The following is an 18,223-nucleotide window of genomic DNA, read 5'->3' as shown; positions in this document are numbered from 1 at the left end:
TGTCTCTAGTTTTGCCGGGAAAGTGAAAATTTTGAACTTTTAAGTTTTAGCTTTAATATCTATGATGACATTTATTTGGGAGACGTGAAGCATTTCCCAAGCGGATGCAAGGGGTTGTTCCACCATATATCCGAATAGAAGAAAACAGACAATAATAGCTTATAGGCTTCCTTTTGAATATAGTTTTCAATTTTCTGTTTTCACCGAAGCTACGCGTTGGTGAATGAGAGACAAAGCATTGGGAACATTGAAAACAGAAAACACTGAATTGTTCATTGTGCTTTGCTTTCTGCATTTTTAGAAATATAGCTTGATTGATGAGATTTGATGAAGCGGTTTTTGGCAACTACCATGCCGAATAGTGAGTTAAAAGCTGAGCAAGAGAATTCCTGGTAGAAGGTGGCTTGGATGCCGAGCTGACTACAAAGTGCTAGGAGGTTGTTCGGGTGCCGAGCTAGGTAGATAAGCGAGCTGTGTAGTTCTCTAGAGAGACCTGCAAGGAAACAATGTTAGAGTGCCTAGGTTTCTTTTACCCGGCGTGGGCGGTAGGTCGATGCCACGGCTACACCGCATCAGGCCCTTGGTGACGCTGGTCGTCTACTCCTACAAGAAGGCACAGGGAACTTGACCTGTGGGGGCATCTCTACTAATCTTAAGTCATTGACTTGCACGAGAGCATTGGAAGGCTTAACCTGCAAGGGCGACCACACAATCCGATGGCTGTTGACTCCCGCGGGAGTGACGAAGGGCTCGACTTGTAGAGGCAACCTCGTGAATAGAGCTGACGAGGTTCATCCAGGCTGAATTGAGGTCGACAGAGCTTGTTGGCCGTCAACTCCCGCAGGAACCACGAAGGGCTCGACTTGCAGGGGAGGCCTTACTCTGAGGTGCCTATCGCCGGACTGCTAGTTGTTGAGGTCGTTCTACTACTGATTATTCTACGACGAAATGAATACACCAAACTTCTCCTCCCATGCCCACGTCTGCAGATTCATGTTTCAGTTCATAAAAATGTCACGCTTCAATCCTGGCGGGGACCACTGATGGCTCTACCGCAAGGAGAGGGGCGTTCACATGAGGTAGCAGTGTGTTTTTCTAGGGTAATGTGAGTGTTGGGTTCAACACGATTGCTACTCGAGGAAGTGCTAGGGGCAATGAACTTACTTGATTGTCACAGAGGGGTTCTCAACGTTCATCACGGATTCTCTTGCCCCCCAATAACTGATATTTCGTTATTGATGTTGATGTTACTCAAAAATGTCATTGAGTTGATAAAGGTGCAAACTAGAAGGTGATAAGTTAGCCTTTTGTTGCATTTCCCAAGACGACGCCAATTGATGGTGCACGATCTGGAGCTCCTAGCTAGATGACTACTCGAACGTCAGTTGATTGGCTGGTGAATCGAGCTGCAAAAAGAGAAAGCACAAGGAACCCGGGGTGGTTAACCCGGCGTGGTCACACTTATGCTTAAGTCAGTGGATAGTTGTGTAAGCGAGCTAATTCTTGAATGCAAGAGAGCTAGTAAGCACAAACCGCACGCACCTTTTTTTTCTCCTTTGTGAGGTTGGAGGTAAGGCCTATATGTGTTCAAGATCTTTGGGAGGTTGTGCCTAACCGACCTGAAGTCATTGGGGGTAGCCGTGCACGTAGACCAGTCTTCGCACCTTGTTCGGCTTCCTTCGGAACATTCGGTACAGGGGCCAACTTCCGAGAAACCTGGGAGTGTCAGGATATACATGCCGGATTGGTTGGTGAGCACGTCTTGCAGGTCACCACCTGGACCTCAATCAGGTTGGCAAGCCCTCAAAGGAGGTCACTCCTCACGTTGAGGTCACTTTGGCTGGTGACAAGGTGCCACAAGTCGGCCTTGGACGAGGTGCTACAAGCTGTCCTGAGTTGTGGAAGAGGTTGCCAGTTAGGTTCCCACCAAGTCTGTGGTAGAGGCAGGCCGCCAGGTGGGCGGTAGAGGCATGGTGCCAAGTCAAACTTCGTCACTTTGGCTATGGCTAATCATCGCCTAGTTGGTGTCGAGGTGTCATCTAACTGTTCTGAGATGCCATGTGTCATGATGTCATTGGAGGGCCAAATCTGCCCTCATCAAGATTCTTCAACGTGGTTTAGTGAAGAAGAGAGCTAGAAAATGGCCGCTCCAACCATGTCTTTTGTCGTACGCTTTCATAGGGGGACTAGGGATGGCAGCCACTTCGGAAGAGATTTGCATGTTCGGAGCTCTTTTAAGGACGACTTCCACAGCCGACAAGCAAAGTTGCCAATTTATAGACCAAAGCAACCCGATTGATATCCATAAATGCTGGAATAGTGGCGGAGTTCTCTTCGTTCGGTGCGTCATCTTCTTCTCAACCAATTGACCAGATATTCCTTAGTTAAATATTTTGCAAATCCGTGCTCCAATGAGGTCAATTGGCCAGAATTGCAGCCCGGATAACAAGCACCCTGGTACCTCCACCACACTCAAATATTCCTCCTGCCTCACCTTATATGTAGATCCTAGTGTCTCGATCCAATGCACAACCATTGGGTGTCACCGTACACTCAGAGTCTTGTAGTCAAGAGCTTAGCCATTGGATCAAATATTATCTAGATTTAGTGATGGCCTCCCTCCCTAACACCTTGAAATGGAAGGTACCGCCATGCTTCTATAGGGGAAGAAGAAGAGACACAAAAAATTGTGAGGGGCCATAGAGAGAATGAAAGGGAAGAAGAGACACAAAAATTGTTAATGCGTTAGAATGGAGAAGAGAGTGGAAATCACCATTTGTAGCAGAAAATTAACCGCTTTCAAAAATTGCAGTAGTGGCGATGGTGTCTTTGTTGTGCGAAGGAGGTGATGAGAGAGAGAGATATTAATTTCAAAGGGATTTAATGGAAGGGTAAAACTGATATTTCTGCCATTCCCTTAATATTTAATGACAATGGTGATTTTTTGAAATAGTAGGGGTAGCGTTAGACAATAATCAAACAGTAGGGTATACTCAGTCAATTAAGTAATCCAAAAGGTAATTTTAGAAATTTACCCTTTTTTCTACCTTATTTTTCTAAAACACATTTACCCGAGCAAAAGTTATATAGTAAATTTGCGGTGCTATTGTTTGGTCAAGTTTCAACTTTTTCAACGAGTGGGTAATCAACTTACATACCCGTAGAAACCAATATTCTCCAAAAAAATGATCTTTTTTTGTGGGACCCATTATGCTGGTACTTGAGCTTGAGGAAATTGATTAATAGCTCATTTGACTAAAAATGAGGCCTCGAGCATTTTAGGCTCAGTTTGTATTTGCATCCCTTCCAAATTGAGCCTTAGGTTGTATTTAGTTGCAATGTAATTTTATTTGCATTAGTATAAATGCATAAAAGTGCAAATGTAAAAAATGTAAATTATTGTTTAATTTTGTTATGGATATTCCTTTATTCTGCTTCATGCCTTCATTTACTTTACCAAACACAGCCTTAAGGAAGAAGGGGGAAGGTGGACATTTTTGGATTTATGGTTCATTTGGTTGATATTAACAGTTGAATGGTCAACAATGTATATATAAGTATAAATAATTTGCATCCACTCTCCATAGGGCACACCCCATACATGTCTCACAAATCACAACCCATCCCACCCATGCAGGTTGAGATGTGCATGTGGGGCTCGCTTTATGGGGCGCCAATATGATCTGACATATTTTAAGTAGTTTTAAAAGTAGATGGTATATATTAGGGGTAATAGCATATAAGGGTAATTTTTGAGGTTTAATATCAATAAAAGTAATATTTAAAAAAAGTTAAAAAATAGGTTAATATCATATAAGGGTAATTTTTTAAAAATAATATTAATAAAGGGCAAAAACATTATTCATCATCTTATTATTGCCATTTGTTCATCAGCACCGCCGCCCGCCACCACCATCCGCTGCCGCCTACCATCGCCTCCGCCTTTAGCAACGTTGCTGGAGGTGCCCAGAGGCAGAGGTAGCAGTGGCGGCGCTGGTGGTCATTCCTCTGCCCAGTGCCGCTGCCGCCACCTCTATCTCCACCCACCTCTGGCAACATTGCTGGAGGTGGAGGTGGTGGCGTTGGGTAGAGGAATGACCACCAGCGCCGCTGTTGCCACCTCTGGCAATGTTACCAGAGGCGGAGGCGATAGCAGGTGGTAGTGGACGGCGGTGGCGGGTGGCGGTGCTGGTGAACATATGGCAAGAAGAAGATAATGAACAATGTTTTTGTCCTTTATTGATATTATTTTTAAAAAGTTAACTTATTTTTGATTTTTTTTTAAATATTACTTTTATTGATATTAAACCCAAAAAGTTGTCTTTATATGCTATTATCCCTATATATTATCAATAATGCCTTTAAAAAACCATAATTTTGATAATTTAAAAAGAACGAATTATTTCTTTTAATAGATTTCAATAACATATTTTATTGTTTAACTGCGGCGGTGCTGGTGAACATATGGCAAGAAGAAGATAATGAACAATGTTTTTGTCCTTTATTGATATTATTTTTAAAAAAGTTAACCTATTTTTGATTTTTTTTTAAATATTACTTTTATTGATATTAAACCCAAAAAGTTGTTTTATATGCTATTATCCCTATATATTATCAATAATGCCTTTAAAAAACCATAATTTTGATAATTTTAAAAGAACGAATTATTTCTTTTAATAGATTTCAATAACATATTTTCTTGTTTAACTGATCCCTTGATCAGCAATTCGAAAACAAAACATTCACGTTGTAGTCGAGTGGTTCGCATTTGAAGTCATGGGCCCAGAACCCACCCAGCCTGGGCCGGGAACGGACTATAGCCCCTTACCATAACTATGTGTTAAGACCCGGCCCGGCCCAGATCAACCCTATTCTCGCTGTCCCGCCGCGTATAAATAAAGCGTTGGACTAAAACCCTAATTAGCATCGTCTCTGGCACAAGCACTCGCTCGGCGCCTATTACAGGAGGGAAGAGGCGAGCTATTCGAGTAAGTTCCATACACCATTCATTCTCCTTCATTCCTCGTTGTAAGCTTATTTGTTGGGGTTTTTACTGGAAATCTAGGACAGGCTAAGAGCTTATGCTAGGAGTTTTAAGCGGCATCGTTTGGGTTGTAAATCGATATGATTAGAAGTAAAAATACGGCAGAAATATCGTCTTCTGAGATCCTTCTTTTTATTTTTCCTAAAATGTTAGATCGCAGAAAAGACAGCTTCCAGAGATCACACTAGTGTGGTATTTGGATTTTGGAGTCGAATGTCTAATGTTGTCTCTGTTATACATTTTTCCAACCGTGTTCGTGTATTTAAAATGGGTTTCAGCCCTTTACGTTCATGGTTTAATTTTTAAAGTGGACGTCATTGTTTGCTCTTTAAGTGCTTAGTCTCCGATTTGATGCTCATCTTACCAGGAGCTTGTTGTGTTCAGAGTCATGGCAGACACCAAGGCAGTAACTATTCGCACTAGGAAGTTCATGACCAACAGACTTCTATCGAGGAAGCAGTTCGTGAGTTTTTTCCTTTGATCCCTTGATTCCATCAAGTTCACATATGAATTAAAACACAAGATGCTTTAAGTGTTTCTAACCGTTGTTGTTTGCGTTCCTTGTTACAAACAGATCATTGACGTGCTGCATCCAGGAAGACCGAACGTCTCGAAGGTATTTGTCCTCCCCTGTTTTATCTCTTACTCTCTCTTTTTCCTTTTCTTTTTTCCTTCGCTTTGTGTATTTCTTCTCTTACATGAAGTCTGCGAACGTGTTTCATCTGGTTGGTGCCCATCTTTGTCTATTTTATTTATTTATTAAGGCCGAGCTAAAGGAGAAATTGGCAAGAATGTACGAGGTAAAAGATCCAAATGCCATCTTCGTATTCAAGTTCAGGACTCACTTTGGAGGTGGGAAATCCACTGGTTTTGGGCTTATTTATGATTCTGTTGAGAGTGCGAAGAAGTATGAACCGAAGTACAGGCTTATCAGGGTAATATGAACTCTCATCTTTAACTAATACAGATCATCATTCTTGATTATTCTCATTCCTTGATGGGTTTTTCCTCATAATTTTTGGTTAATAGAGGAGGTAATCCATGCATAGTTTCTCGATTTGTTTGCAATTTTTTATTTGTCTTAAATGCTCATGAGTCCTTTTTCCAAATCCTCATAAAATACTGAATATGCATGTTCTCTTCTATTGTTTTTATTCTACCTATTTTTCCTTGGAGAGCGGAATATTCCTGGATTCCTTTTGAAAATGCATGGGCAGGAATATGACTAATGCTGCAAAATATATTGAATATTACACTTTGTTCCCTTTTTGCCCTGAATGTTATTCTCACATTGGTACTCTGAATCCTGGCATTAATTATGTCATTTCTCTTTCTAATGTTTCTATTTGCCCCCACGATGCTCTCATTGATGGACTTTTTGTTTCTATATTAATGATTCATATTTCTTCGGAGTTAAAAGAAGTTTCTGAATGATGAAATATGTGACTTGCATGCTACAGACATGACAACTCGAAAGACCCATGGGATATTAAAATTAAGGAATTTTTGGACTGCAATCCCCCTCAAATATTTTTTGCAGCCCCCTCCTAGTCTACTAGTAGCCCCCCCTATAAACTACATCCTGCCCTTGAATTTGGCATCAATCCATGGGCAGGATTCAGTCCACCCCTATGAAATCCTAGCTCCATCTAGGGCTGGACTGAATCATAAAAACCCCTAAAATTAAAAGGTCCTTTTTCATGTTTTTGCCCTCTTTTTGGAGTAACCAGGTGGAATTCTTGTGTTGCTTTTTATATCATTAATGCTTGTGTTGCTTTACACCATTCATTCAGATGAGAACCTAATTCTAGGAAAATGACGGTAGAATTTTTGCCCTTATTACATTACCTGCATTTGGAAGTTCTGAGCCTTGGTTTGTATATGTGATATATGTACACATGCATGTATGAAAGGTGAACCCACAGGCTCCTAAACCCTTCCGTATTAATATCAGATCCCCTACTTGGTTTCATGATCCTTGCAAGCTATTTGGTGATGCTAGTTTCTGCCATAACAGTGTATTTTTAGTATTAACTATTTTGTGTTAATGTTCTCAAATATATTGTTCACTTTATTTCAATTATTAGTTTTTTTATAGTTAGCTTGGACTAGTTGTTTCAAGCACTCGGCTCATTCAGTGATATTTGTCCTGATTTTTATTTGTTTCATTCTCCCATTTATTCTTATCAAACCTACTGATTTGTTTGACTGTGAATGGGCAATAAGGAGGACCCACAAAGCAGGTGACTCTAGTTTTTTCATTTTGATTTTTGACATAAATTTTCCAAGAATACAACTTCATTCCAACCATGTCCTGCCTGTGTTATCTTGTCTTTATAAATCTCCGTTGGTACCCTTCTTCTGTTCATTGATATTTTTTGGAGTTTCAATTTGTGTTGATGCATGAATTATTTCATATTTTTGTCCTGGTGTTGGGCATGAAAACCTTTGTTATCAGTTTCACTTGCACTCTATTATTGTTTTATTGTATTTACTTGCAATGATGTGTTGACAGTTTTTTGCTTTTGTATTTATCCTTTGTTCCCTTGTCAGTAAGTATGTAGCAAACGATGTCATGATAACTGTAGTGAACTACTTGTTGTCATTGATAATTTGTTATCAATCTGAGAGTTGTGAGCGTCATGCTGTAGTAGATATTTGCTGGAATTGAATTTAGATACAATTTTTTCATGATGTCTTGATGCCTGATGAAGTTTACAATTTGCTTATGGCAGAATGGCCTAGCTACCAAGACGGAGAAGTCGAGGAAGCAGGTCAAGGAAAGAAAGAACAGAGCCAAGAAGATCCGTGGAGTGAAGAAGGTTTGAACTTCTGAACTTTGTTATTGAACTTTGTTTAATGGCCTTTGAACTTATTATATTTTTTCATATGCAGACCAAGGCTGGAGATGCTGCTAAAGCAGGAAAGAAGAAATGAGTTTTATGGGATTTTCTGGCGCCGATGTTCTTTGTTGTCCTTGTTTTCTATTCTTTTCCTTGTTGATGAAATAGTGAAGATTTTCGCTGGCTTTAGAATTCAATTTTAAGGTCTGGATCAAATTTTGGTTGGATAGAGAGCATTAGAGTATCAAGTTAAAATGTCTAACAATGTTTTTGTGCTTGCATCGATGAGTCTTGATAGTTTAACGTTTTACTTTTTAGAATCGCTCGTTCATGGCAATAGGAAATTATTCCTTTTACTTTGGGCTTAAAGTCTGTAGTAATGATCAACTGGTGAATGGTTTCGTCACTCGTTAATATAGTGTTTGCAACTTGAAAGTAGTAAATCGTTAGCCCCTCCCATTTTTGTTTTGCACTCTTAGGCTTTGGAAGGAGTACGCATACAAATATGCAAGTGCAAAACGTTTCATTTTGTATGTAATTGTTCACCTTCCAAACTGAGGCTTACCAACTAGTTTTGCTACCTGCATACGGCACATAAAATATTCTACATGTTTTCTTCCGTTTAAAGCCTTTAATCTATATGCGATAAGTGTTTCTATCGACTTTACCTATATGTTTTGAAGGTTCTTTTAGACTTTTCCTCTTATTGCTTCCCTATGTACAAGGCATATAAATGCCGTCTCAGTTGGTTCAGAGTTTTCTTTCGGTGTTGGTACTTTGGTAATATAAGATGAAGAGATTTTTGGACTGCTTGAAAGTTGAAACATTTACGTGGGCCTTTGATTTGCAAATGATCTTATCTTTCTACTCGTAAATTTCCGTAGGATAAAATGAAAAATTCAAAAGCTTTTTTACACGCGCTCAAGATACTCTTTTTGTTAAATTTTGTTTTCTGTAAATCGAATATCTTTGCCAAAAGACTTTTCAAACTGAGTTTAAATTTCCGCTCTATAAAAGACTTTGAGGGTCCGTTTGGTTTGCAGGAATAGGGGTCTGGAATTGAAATGGTCTATTCCGATTCTAACTGTTTGGTTGGGTGTAATTGGAAATTCGTTCCCATTCCTGCTGGAATGGCATTTTCCCATTTGAGGGAATAGTCATTTTCTGCCCCTTCATTGGGAATGAAGTCCTATTTCTTCTGATTTTAATTCTTATTCCCATTTTTGTCTGAACCAAACAGACTATTGGAATAGACAATTTCGATTCTTATTTTGGAGAATTCTGATTCCGACTATAAATAAATGGACCCTGAGTTAATCAATGTGGATCTAGGATTTCTCGAATTTATCACAAAGATATTCGTTTGCAAAAGATGATATATCCATTTTGATGAATTACAGAAACTTTCGTTTAGAATGATCGGGGTTATTGAAACCATGTCCCCCCTTTGACCAACTATACTACGTGTCTACATTAAGGCTGAACCGCTGTTTTTGACTGACCAACTGATACATGCTTTGTTATATTTCGGAGCAAAGAGCTCTATGTAACTATTGTAACAGAAGTTGCTTTCTCTATAAAAGATCACGGAGAAGCTTTGTCTTTTTGTTGGACGCTCGACCAACTTATTGTATTGCCTGTTCACAGCTCTCCGAACTCGTGAAGCATGGTACCCTCTCGCATGATGGATGTAGCGCCACTTTCTTGACTTGGCTGTTAGTTTAGTCGGGACTCGAGAGGAGTGATTAGAGCGCATGCGCAGCGCACCCTTTTTTTGTTTAGGCTGTGTTTGGTGTAAAGGAAAGGAAAGCTATTGAAGGCTGTCTTTGTGGCATAAGCTTTAATTGTGGATTTTAAATTTTCTAAATCTTCTGTTTAAAAGGATTGTAGAATACACAGTTCTGATCAAAATATTATATCAATCTAAGGGTAGGATAAGACGCCATCATCACGATCAGTTTTTGATAAAGAGAGTACACCACCAGTGAACACTGTTGATTATCAAATAAGTGAAACAGTCCACCAAAATGCTCTTTCCTTCAGGTTCAGAGCCCTGTTGTTCTTCATACCATCGGCTCTAAACGATTTAACGATTCCTTTGGTCGTGTTAATCTACAGTCCAAGTAATGATAAAAACAAAGGGTTTCTTACTTATTACAGGTTCTCCCGTGCGACAGATTTTCGTAATTGGGCCTGGCGGCTGGGCTTGAGGAATCGAATGCGAACTCCCAGTGCCTTCCTCTCCTCAGAGACCTGCCAAGGCTTCATTCTTCGATGCTTTGCTTCCTGTGCAGACAGGGGCAGAACAGGTATTTTACTATAACTCCACATTGACACCGTAAAATAAAACGGTAAATAAACGAGAGGGTTCGTTCGTTATCCCTTACATTTAAATTTCTAAGGGCTCTGTACTGTACAGTGTGTGAGTGACGTGATACATACCTTTCGGAGTAATCGAAATTCGGATGTTGGACTTTGTAGAGTTACTGCGAGACTGGCGTGACGATTTGGAGGGAAAACAAGTAGAAGAAAGTCGAAAACATAATAAATAGAAAAAATAAAAAATAAAAAATTATTTGACGATCCCGCCGGTTCTAAGGTGAAAAAGGACGACAGAAATATAAAAAAAGAAGATCAAAACACAATCCCTCTCCCCTTTTCTCTTCCCACAACGAACCCCCAAATTCTCTTCTCTTTTCTCTCCTCTCTATTCGGACCTGTTCGCCGGGGATTATCAGTTAAGATCGCAGGGATCTCGTCGGGAAATGCCGGAGGGCGTGTTGCAGAGCTTTCCGACAAGGTAAGCATATCGCACTCCGGCATATGCTGTTTTTTGTTTTGATTCTCTGCTTCCTTTTTTTGGTTTCCTCGAATTTTGGGCTGTCCGTTGCACGAAGTCCTCAGATCTGCTTTCGTTTTCTCTGTTTTTGAGGATTCGCGACTTGCTGCTTAGGTAGATGGGAGGTGATTTTAGGGTTTCTGGTGTAACCTTTGTGGACTTTGGTGGATTTGTGGAGTTCTTGTATTGAGTCTGGAGGGAACTCGTTGAGTTCACGGGGCTTCTGCGGTTGTTGAATGAGATGAAAGAGGGATTAGTATCTGGTAATTCGTCTGGAAGGCTGGAGAAGGACAGGGTGCCTTCGGGCAGATTAATTGTCAAAAAGAGGGGGGGTGCCACGAGCTATGGTGGTTCTTCAGGAAGGAAGGTCTTTGATTCTAAGAAAGAGAAGAAGAGGCCGCGGTTGATACTGAGTGATTCCGATTCCGACAAGGGGTTGGTAGTTTCTCCTCGTAGAAAGATGCTTTGTGGAACCAGTCGAGAAAGTAATGGTTCTGCTGCACCTAAAAAGAGTGGTGGCTGTTATTTTAATCGTGAGGAAATTGAAGTTGATAGGAATAGAGTTAAGCCCGAACCTGTTAAACATAGAGAAGATTCCAAAATTGGCAGGAACGATTTTTTTGAAGATGAAATTGAAAGAAAAGGCAGTAGGATGGATGTCTTTGAGTACACTGATGATGATGATATTGATTTACAAAAGCCCAAAAGGGAAAAACTGGATTATGATGATGAGGATGATGATTTTGACATGGGTGGGTTAAAGCACCTGACCCCAAGTGGCCGGCGGATGGAATTTGAGAATGGAGGCAACATAAACATTATGTTTGACAAGAGGAAGAAAACCAACTCTGATAGAATCAACAGCCTGTTAATTGAAAATAACAGGGAAGCTGACCATTTAGGTCAGAGTAGATTTGAGATGAAAAAAGAAGATGGATCATTTTGTCCAGTTGGCTTGCCAAAGGAAAAGCAACGGGTTTCTTGTGATGAAACTATTAGGGTGCAGGGTAAAAATGGAGTTCTAAAAGTGATAGTTAATAAAAAGAAGAAAGTTGTCAATGCTGAAAGAATTACCAGTCATTGTCAAGTCAAGGAAAATAAAAAGTCTTCTGTTTCTGCTGATACTTCCAATTGTAGCACATCGTACAAAGCCTCTCCTTTCCCAAAAAGGAAATGCAGTGGAAAACCGAGTTCTTTTGTAAAATTGGAGAATAATCAACGGAACATGCGGAAACTATCATCACCTAAGAACAGTAAAGTCCATGACTGGAAAAGAGGGGATAGTGATACATCATCGAGGTTGGTTCAAAAGAAAGTAGATACTTGTAGTTCCAAAAAGGAGGTAAGCATAAAAGGAGACAAAATTTTGACTTCAGAAAATTTCCCTTCATCTGAAGCCAAGGATGGAGAACGGAAGTGTGGTACAGAAAAACAGTTGTTACGAAATCAAATAAGGGATATGCTTATCAATGCAGGTTGGACGATCGATTATAGGCCTAGGAGGGACAAAAACTACAATGATTCGGTGTACATCAATCCAACAGGAACGGCTTACTGGTCAATTGTCAATGCATATTATGCGCTTAAAACACAATTTGAAGATGAGGAATCTGAAGGCAAGCCTCATGGGAGCAGTTTTCATTTTACTCCGATACCGGATGAGGTTCTTGGTAAATTAACAAGGCAGACACGCAAAAAGAGAGAGAAAGAAATGAAAAAGAAGCGCAAAGAGGAAAGAGGGAATAAAAATGTACAAAGGGCCAGTAGAAAAAAGTCTGCCAAAAACAAGCACAGTGTAGAGAGCACTGATAGTGGCACAAATGATGAGAAACTGAGTTCTCTCATTAAGAAGGGGGGCAGGTTACTGAAGGGGAAGATAAAGAAAAATATTGGTATTGGTAAAAATGCCAAGGGCATTTCTCAAAGTCAGAAATCTTCATTTTCAAAAGAAGCAGGTTATGTAAATGGTGAAATGTTGATTCATGAAGAAGGTAAATTGACTGGTCTCTCACACAAGGGAGTGCCTCGTGAAGATGGTAAATTGATTGGTACGTCATACAAAGGAATGCTGAAGCCATTTGAGGTACATAAGCCATATATACCGTCAAATGCTCTAGATGCAAAGAAAAATAAAAGGCAAGGTGGATATGCCTTGTTGGTTCGCAGGTCTAACAAGGGGGAAAGTCCAGATTCTGATGATTTTATTCCATATGCTGGAAAACGAACTGTGCTCTCCTGGCTGGTGGACTCTGGAGCTATTCCTCTTAGTGGGAAAGTGCAGTATATGAATAGGAGACGAACACGAGTGATGCTGGAGGGTTGGATAACAAGGGATGGCATTCACTGTGGTTGCTGCAGTAAAATTCTCTCAGTCTCAAAGTTTGAGATTCATGCAGGAAGCAAACTTCGCCAGCCATTCCAGAACATTTTTGTAGAGAACGGGAGTTCCCTTTTGCAGTGTCAACTTGATGCATGGAATAAACAGGAGAATTCTGCATTCCGTGGATTCCATTTTGTAGATTTAGATGGTGATGACCCAAATGATGATACCTGTGGCATCTGTGGAGATGGTGGGGATTTGATCTGCTGTGATGGTTGTCCTTCAACATTCCATCAAAGCTGCTTGGACATTCAGGTATGTACAAGTTATTAATATTATTTGCATGGATCAAAATTTCGATATGGTACACCTCATATCAGGCGTATCGTATCCTATCTGGGTTCCGGAACATCTGTTTACAGGTGTTACGGGTGCCCTCTTATGTTTAATGAATAATATATATTAAAAACTACCCAAAAACCAAAATTTGAACAAAAACTAAAAAAATATAAAAGTGCAAGGTTTTTAGTACCAATACACCTCTGCTGATATACAGAGGTGTATCGATCGATACTTTGAACCTTGATTGTATGGTTCTATAGATAGTACATGCACACTAGCTCTAGTAGCAAACAGTTAGGATGTTATATTCTTGCAAATTCCTTTTGTTTGGGGAAATAACACGTGCTGTTCTAATTTTAATTGAGGGGCATGACAGCTCATTTCCAAGATAGAAGTCCTACAAAGTAACTTTTCGTAGCCTTTTTTTTGAGAGTAGAAATAATCACTCTCTAGAATTGCTTTTTTCTTGAGATGTGCAGAGACGTGTCTAAAGTAGAAGGTTTTTGTTTGAAAGTGGAAAGAACCACTCCCTAGATACTCTTTTTGGAGAAGAAAGGTAGCCACTTATCTAAAGTAGAAGCCCTCTGGTTTGAAGGCTTTCCTTTATATATTAGGTAAAAGGACGAGTTAAAAGTTAGAGTGAGGCCTTAATTGATGCAGCCAAGATTTTTTGGTTGCTGAAGTGGTAGTTGGAAAAGTAGGATTTGATTTGGGTTGGAGGAGGAAGGAGCCTGATAAGGTTGAAATTGTGGATGGTCTGGTGTCTGTAAAGAAGTTTAGAGTTTCATGTAATCCTTAGATTGTGCATGTTACCAACGTGCTTTCACAGCTTAAAGAGGGTCTTATTGAGGCTGGTCGTAGCAACAGATTTAAAAGATTATACAAAAGGGGTAAAGATTGTGTGATGGGAAGATGGTGGTGTGTGTGTCGATGTGAGGAGAGTTGGGAAGATGGATGAGTGGATGTGGGTGTTGCAGGCCATTCTAGTAGGGAGGTTTGTGGGGATGGATCCTGAAGGAGAAGGTTGAAGTGTGGGCGTCTCTTGAATGGGAGAAGGATTGTGTGATGGGTGTGAGGAAGTTAAATGGTTGGCTTTTTTTTTTTATGTTTTATAGTAGAGAAGGAGCATAGAGGATTATGGAATTAGAGAGTTCAAAGGTGAGAGATTGCGACTTTTGATTAAGTTGGTGGTTTCCAGCAGCAGGGGCGATTAGGGAAGCAAAAAACGATGGGCGGTGTGGTTAGGTACTTAGGTAATTCCTACATGGAGTACACTTACCTTTAAGGAGATTGGGGATTGTTGCACGAAATTCCTAAGATATAATGATTGGAATAGGACTTGAGAAAGGCTGTTCATGGCTAGGATATTGGTGGAAGTGGAGGTTTCTAGTTTACCGAACAAGATGGAACTTCAGTTTTCTGGGGAGAGTTATGATTTGAGATTAATTTTAGAAGGGGAGGATGGGCCTTTCTTTAGACCAGACATGAAAGATTCTTGTGGAGAGGTTGATTTGTATAGTCTTGGGGGAGAATAATGGAAAGAACCAAAGTTGCAGAGTGGAGGAGGGTAGGGAGATGAAGAGTCGACCTGAGGTGGAAGATTATGTGGTGGCATGTATGAAGGGTAAAGTAGTAAGTTCAGAGGAAGATTTTGATTTGGATTCATATCAAGAGGGATACCTGGGGGGTGAGGGTGTTGTGAGAGTGGAAGATACGGGAGGATTTCGATAGAAGGGGAATAGGCGGTAGCGGGTCCTAGGGAATTGAGAAGCTTAAGTTGGGACCACTTCAAGAATATAAATATAAAAAACAAAGATTTGAAAGGAAACAAATGATGGAAGAAGATGAAGGTTTTTAAAGGGAGGGTTGGTATAGGAAAAGGAGAGAAAAAATCTCTTGGGTCAAGGGATTTGATTGTTATGAGGTATGAGAAAGGTTGTAAGAAGAAGAATGTGTTGAAGAAATGGGAGAAAAGGAAAGGTGGTCGCAATCATTGCAGTGAACACTTTGCAGGATGTGATCATGTGGAAGACATTGCTGGTGAGAATGAAGAGGAAATTTATGGAGCAGACTAAGAGTTTTAGAGAGTAGGCAGAAATCTTCCCACTCCGTCTTGAATCCAGGAACATTGATTGATTACCCTTTTTTTAGTTTTACATTGCTAGGACTTGAAAGGAAATGTTTTTGAATCCTGAAATAAAGCTGTGGTGCTCAACAATGTCTAGGAATTGTAGAGGAGTTACTCACCACGTAGGATCGCATTTAAGAGCAAGAAATTCACTGGCTGAGCCCAGCTACCCAAGAGGCAACTCACTTCTAGATGACATTGATCAAATTTCTCACCATTGCTGATGTCCTTCTAGCCGAGGTCAGAAGCTCCTAATCTTGTCTATAAGGGATGTCTGCTTTGTCTGCAGAATCGACCACAATCATTGTCAGGAAGTTCACCTAGATGTTAAAAAGCCATGGGCTTTACAGTTTACTTTTTTAAAACCAAGAGAACATCTTTTCTCGTTAGCCTACTATGATCCTGTCAAGAATGGAATCTTCTCCATTTTATCCCTTTTCAAAATACTTATAGTGTTCCCCTTTCAGATGAGTTTTTATTTGATGATGCTGAAACTGAAATTCTCAGGTCCATTTAATGCTCATGATAAAAAAATGAAGCTAAAACCATGTAAAACCTCATCCCTTAAGACTGGTATTTTTAGATTTAACAACGAAAGAAATAGATGCTAAGAGAACTAAAAACAACGATTTGTCAAGGCAGATTTTTTTTTTTTGTCAAAGAAGAAATAAAATCTTGAGAAACAAAACCAATAATCTGGAGTTTGAGCTGAAACAAAACCAAATATTCAATTTCTGGGTTAGGGGTTCTGGGTTCTAGGTTCTTGTTTTTTGTCATAGAATCTGGGGCAATATTGGTTTTGTTGAAGTTTCAGAGCCGGTCAACAAGGCATGTATAAGTTGTTTTTGAAAGTTCAGGGTATATATAAGTAGTTTCTCAAATGTGCAGGGTATATGTAAGTAATTATTCCAAAATAAAAAGATAAGATACAAGCTCAGGTGATCAGCACAGATCAAAGTGAAGCAGAAGATGCACCCCTTATTTGCAATTAGAAGAAGAAATAAGTAAGGGTGAGATCCCTGGCTACAACCAGGATTTGTTAAAATAAACTTCATTAATCAAATCAACCATCTAATTTGCAATTACATTGACTATATATAGACTTGGCATAAGGTTTCTCCTTTTACAGATGTATAAGAGGGAAGGTTATACAAATCAACCATCATGTATATCCTTCCCTCTTATACATCTTGTATATCTCTTATGCATTTTGTATATCCTTCCCTTATTTTCTTCTCCATATCCATTCAATCTCATCTGGTATACTGAATGACTGAGCCTCTGATCATGGTGCACTACACCATTAAATTTATGTGTTCCCCTTGTGAAAGCAATCTGGAATGGAGAAATGGCTGAGTGCAAGATCTTTTTCTGTTTTCATACATTGTTACACACTTCAATAACCTTAGTAAGCCTATACAGTAGAATCCCTAGAGCTCTCAAGTAATAAGAGTGTTGGACATTTTGATTAGAAGTTCTGAATGAGGGTGAATTCAAATTTACTGGGAAAGCATATACAACAACATTGGTGTGTTTTTGTTAGCTGGTGGCTCATGATGGATTGTATTTATCTAGTAATTTACTGATTTAGTTGATTTGATGGTCATTTATTCTCCTTGTTACAGATTCTGCCTAAAGGTGATTGGCATTGTCCAAATTGTTCATGCAAAATTTGCGATGTTTCTGGTGATACTACTTCTGAAAGGGATTCTGCACCAATCTCTGCATTACTTACATGCAGTCTATGTGAGAGAAAATGTATAATTTTCCTCTTCATTTTGTATAGTATTATTATATGTTTTTCTGCAATTGCATGTACTTTTTCCCTTCATTTATTTATTATCTATTTCTTGTGATTTTTTCTTAATGAGGCTGAAAATCCTTCCAACATTTTTGTTTCTTGCAGACCACCATTCATGTATTCAGGAAAAGGATGCAGTTCCTGTTGATTCCAGTTATCCATGCACCTCCTTTTGTGGGAAGAAGTGCAATCAGGTGATGCTTCTTGTTGCTTGTTTTCAGTGGCCAATATCTAATTAATTTGGTAGGGCTCTGAAATTCTATGCTTCTGCTGACTTTGTAAAAAAGCTATCATTTGGTTTTATAAATTGTGTCCTGTAATTCAGGATTAAAGTATTGTGTTGTTTTAATTTAATCATTCCAAAATGTACATTTACCTGAGTACATTGAGAGGCTGTATTTATTATTTTGTGTGGAAAGTGTCTTTCTTTTGCTGAAACTTTGGTAGAGCTGTCAATAGGTTGAGCCTAGCTGACAAAACCAAATGACTGAATTGATTATATTGGTTCTGGTTCTGAGGTTTGTATCCCAATTATAATCGGGTTGGGATGGTTTTTTCTGCTTCAAACTGATTATGACCAAACCAATTATGTATGTAATGGTCTCTTGGTTCTATCATAATTTTTGTTCTATTTTATGTCTGAACAGGTAAATTTCATAGACAGTATATAAGATAATATTGGTTAAAAGCACTTCTTTTATCAACTTATAAACAGAGTTGTCATTTTTCTCAAGGTTATATTATAAAACATGAAGTTCCAAGTTGTTATTTTATAGGTAATTATAGATGTTAAGTATCATTGGGTCTACTGGGGTCATATCTGACTATCCTAATTAATAATTGCTTTGGTTCTGGGTCTAGTTTAAAGAACTTACTAATAATCATTTTGGTACTGATCCACCCTGA

General features: G+C 39.3%; 2 protein-coding genes across 6 annotated transcripts in view; both read left to right on the top strand.

Moving 5' to 3' along the window:
* The first annotated feature begins 4,840 nt into the window (after nucleotides 1–4,840).
* Nucleotides 4,841–8,168, top strand: LOC104596531 (small ribosomal subunit protein eS24z). 2 transcript variants are annotated; one of them, XM_010257727.2, is made up of 6 exons: nucleotides 4,841–4,988; nucleotides 5,412–5,507; nucleotides 5,619–5,660; nucleotides 5,809–5,979; nucleotides 7,780–7,866; nucleotides 7,940–8,168. In XM_010257727.2, the coding sequence occupies exons 2-6, from the start codon at nucleotides 5,433–5,435 to the stop codon at nucleotides 7,979–7,981; spliced, it is 417 nt and encodes a 138-aa protein (XP_010256029.1). In that variant the 5' UTR covers nucleotides 4,841–4,988; nucleotides 5,412–5,432; the 3' UTR covers nucleotides 7,982–8,168. The 2 variants fall into 2 exon arrangements, with proteins under 2 accessions (XP_010256029.1, XP_010256030.1); XM_010257728.3 differs by having other exon boundaries at nucleotides 4,855–4,988; nucleotides 5,429–5,507.
* Nucleotides 8,169–10,395: 2,227 nt separating this feature from the next.
* LOC104596532 (uncharacterized) overlaps nucleotides 10,396–18,223 on the top strand; it is a 69,666-nt gene continuing 61,838 nt past the window's right edge. For 2 of the 4 annotated variants that reach the window (XM_088895197.1, XM_019197631.2), the window contains exons 1-3: nucleotides 10,396–13,361; nucleotides 17,142–17,274; nucleotides 17,423–17,511. In XM_088895197.1, coding sequence (XP_088751323.1) covers nucleotides 10,968–13,361; nucleotides 17,142–17,274; nucleotides 17,423–17,511 — 2,616 coding nt within the window. In that variant the 5' untranslated portion in view covers nucleotides 10,396–10,967. The remainder of the gene's footprint in view (nucleotides 13,362–17,141; nucleotides 17,275–17,422; nucleotides 17,512–18,223) is intronic. The other 2 variants (XM_010257731.3, XM_088895196.1) reach the window with 2 other exon arrangements.

Source organism: Nelumbo nucifera, chromosome 1 (genome assembly GCF_055504915.1).
Source record: "Nelumbo nucifera cultivar China Antique chromosome 1, China Antique-T2T, whole genome shotgun sequence".
In the NCBI taxonomy this organism is placed as follows: domain Eukaryota; kingdom Viridiplantae; phylum Streptophyta; class Magnoliopsida; order Proteales; family Nelumbonaceae; genus Nelumbo; species Nelumbo nucifera.
This window is presented reverse-complemented; position numbering and strand designations above follow the sequence as displayed.